Raw genomic sequence first — 3,105 nt, 5'->3', positions numbered from 1 at the left:
TTATGTTGTCTATTATGTTTTACGCTGTGAATAATAATTAGAGTATTTAGTACTTGTATATTAAACGATCAACAAAACTCATAAAAATTCTTATTATTTATAATAGGAACTAAAACTAAATGCCTAGAAGGAGTAATCGGCTAAACCCTAACCGACCATCAGCACCACAACAACAACAACCACGACCACCACCAGAAATAAATCCCTCAATAAGTACAGTGCAACTTGAAGAAATCATAGCTCAAAGAATTGTTGTGGCTCTATCTAATGTCACAAGAGATGGAGTTAGAAATGAAGGCCATGTAGGGACCGCTAGAACATGTACCTACAAAGATTTTATAAATTGGAGGCCAAAAATCTTTCATGGAAATGAAGGGGTAGTGAATTTGACAAGGTGGATAGAAAAGACAAAATCCGTCTTTCGAATAAGCTTTTGTCCAGATGATTGTAAAGTACGATTTGCAGCATGTACTTTCGCTGACGCAGCACTTACATGGTGGAATATCCATGTGAATACAATGGGAATTGATACTGCAAATTCCATGAAATGGGAGGAGCAAAAAATGATGCTAGTAGACGAGTATTGTCCTAGGGAGGAAATACATAAACTGGAACAAGAACTATGGACCCTAACCATGAAGTGTTCAGAGATAAAAGCTTATACCGCTAGATTTAATGATCTTGCTGTAATGTGTCCAGCACTTGTGACCCCTGAATATAAAAAGATTGAGCGATATATATGGGGTTTAGCATCGCAAATCAAAGGCATGGTGATCGCATCAAAGCCTACGACTTATGACAGCACCAAGAGGATAGCTCATCAGCTAACCCTCATAGAGATCCACGGAACAAAAGTGGTCTCAAAGACTGAGTCTCCCAAAGCTAGAACAAACAAGCGCAAGTTTAATAAGAAGAATCCCAAACAATCATCTGAGAAAAGACAAGAAGTGGCAACCAACTATGCAGCCACAATAGTAGTACCTACTCAACCAAAGTCTGCATGGTGCAACCACTGCAACCGTCATCACCCAGGTGACTGTTTTGTTTGCACGAAATGCAAAACGAAGGGGCATAATGTTAGTTACTGCAGGAGTACAACACCTGCAATAGTCAATCAGCAAACAAATACTGGAATAGGTCGTGGCGAAGAAAGAAAGTGTTATGAGTGTGGAGAGGTTGGACACATCAAGAAAGAATGTCCAAAGTTAAGGAGTTAAGGAGGCATAGGGCGTGGCAGGGCATTTTTGTTCGGAAGCAGAGAGGCTATCCAGGACCCTTCGGTTGTATCTGGTACGTTTCTCATAGATAATTTTTATGCTAGCATACTCTTCGACTCTGGAGCAGATCGAAGTTTTATAACTCCGACATTTAGAAAATTGTTAATTCTTAAGTCTAGCATATTAAAAGAAATCTATGAAGTAGAAATCGCTAACGGTCAAACTGAGAAAACACATGAAATCCTAGAAAACTGTCTCTTAAGTCTTAATAACTACCTTTTCACGTCAACCTCATGCCAATGCCTATCGGTAGTTTTGATGTCATAATTGGCATGGATTGGTTATCTTCACACCACGCAAAAATTCTATGTCATGAGAAAGCCATACGACTACCCTTACCAAACGACGAAGCCTTGATTATCTATGGTGATAAGTCTGGGAAAAACCTCAAAGTCATTTGTAGTACCAAGTCACAGAAATATCTACATAAGAAATGTAGCACATTCTTAGCCCACATTGTAGATAAGAGAAGAAAGATAAAAGAAATCAAGGATATACATCAAGTATGTGATTTCCCTGATGTATTTCCTGTAGATCTACCTGGAATACCTCCCGTCCGACAAGTCGAGTTTCGAATCGACTTAATTCCAGGAGCAGCACCAGTAGCGAAATCTCTTTATCGGTTGGCTCCATCCGAAATGCAAGAATTATCTAGTCAACAAAAAGAACTTCTTGACAAAGGTTTTATCTGACCAAGTTTTTCACCTTGGGGAGCACCAATCTTGTTTGTCAAGAAGAAGAACGAATCCTTTCGAATGTATATTGATTATCGGGAGCTGAACAAGCTAACGATCAAAAATCGTTATCTGCTTCCAAGAATTGATGATTTATTCGATCAACTGCAAGGATCTAGCTACTACTCAAAGATAGATCTTAGATCAGGATACCATCAACTTAGGGTACAAGAAGACGACATTGCAAAAATAGCATTTAGAACTCGTTATGTTCATTATGAGTTCTTAGTTATGTCTTTTGGATTGACCAACGCCCGAGCAGTATTCATGGATCTCATGAATCGCGTCTGCAAACCATACTTGGATAAATTTGTGATCGTATTTATCGATAATATATTGATATATACACGAACCAAGAAAGAACATGGTTAACACCTGCAAATAATCTTTGAACTACTCAGAAAAGAAAAGTTGTACGCTAAATTCTACGAATGTGAGTTTTGGATTAGAGAAGTACAATTTTTAGGTCATGTAGTTAGCAACGAAGGAATTCATGTTGACCCATCCAAACTTGAAGCAATCAGGAATTGGGAAGCACCAAAGACGCCAACAGAGGTGCGTCAATTTCTAGGACTTGCTGGATATTACCGCAGATTCATAGAGAATTTGTCCAAAATAGCCAAGCCGCTTACAACACTAACCCAGAAGGATACGAAGTTAAACTAGGAAGACAAACAAGAAGCTGCTTTTCAGAAACTAAAGCAAATGTTGTGTAGTGCACCAATCCTATCCCTTCCAGAGGGGACAGATGATTTCGTTGTATACTGCGACACATCAAATCAAGGATTGGAATGTGTGTTGATGAAAAGAGGAAAAGTTATCGCCTAGGCATCACGACAACTTAAGGTGCATGAGAATAATTACACTACCCATGATCTTGAATTGGGAGCTGTAGTTTTTGCACTAAAAATCTGGAGACATTACCTATATGGTACTAAGTGTACTATTTTTACCGACCACAAGAGTCTCCAACACATCTTCGACCAAAAAGATTTTAATACGAGACAACGAAGATGGGTCGAATTGTTGAATGATTACGAATGTGAGATTCGTTATCATCCTGGAAAGGCAAACGTGGTAGCAGATGCCTTGAG

The 3,105-nt window shown here is 38.9% G+C and overlaps 1 protein-coding gene across 1 annotated transcript; it reads left to right on the top strand.

Annotated features, from left to right (window-relative positions):
* Window positions 1–1,516: 1,516 nt before the first annotated feature.
* On the top strand, window positions 1,517–1,969 carry LOC145059963 (uncharacterized). Its single transcript, XM_079007717.1, has one exon. The coding sequence runs from the start codon at window positions 1,517–1,519 to the stop codon at window positions 1,967–1,969; it is 453 nt and encodes a 150-aa protein (XP_078863843.1).
* The last annotated feature ends 1,136 nt before the right edge of the window (window positions 1,970–3,105 follow it).

This window comes from Lactuca serriola, chromosome 6, assembly GCF_051521515.1.
Source record: "Lactuca serriola cultivar US96UC23 chromosome 6, Lser_US96UC23_V15, whole genome shotgun sequence".
NCBI classification, from domain to species: Eukaryota; Viridiplantae; Streptophyta; class Magnoliopsida; order Asterales; family Asteraceae; genus Lactuca; species Lactuca serriola.
The sequence above is the reverse complement of the archived record's forward strand: the minus strand, read 5'-3'. Positions and strand labels throughout refer to the sequence as shown.

Excerpts from the sequence above, each read along its gene's own strand:
- LOC145059963 (XM_079007717.1), top strand. The coding sequence starts at position 1,517 with ATGCCTATCGGTAGTTTTGATGTCATAATTGGCATGGATTGGTTATCT.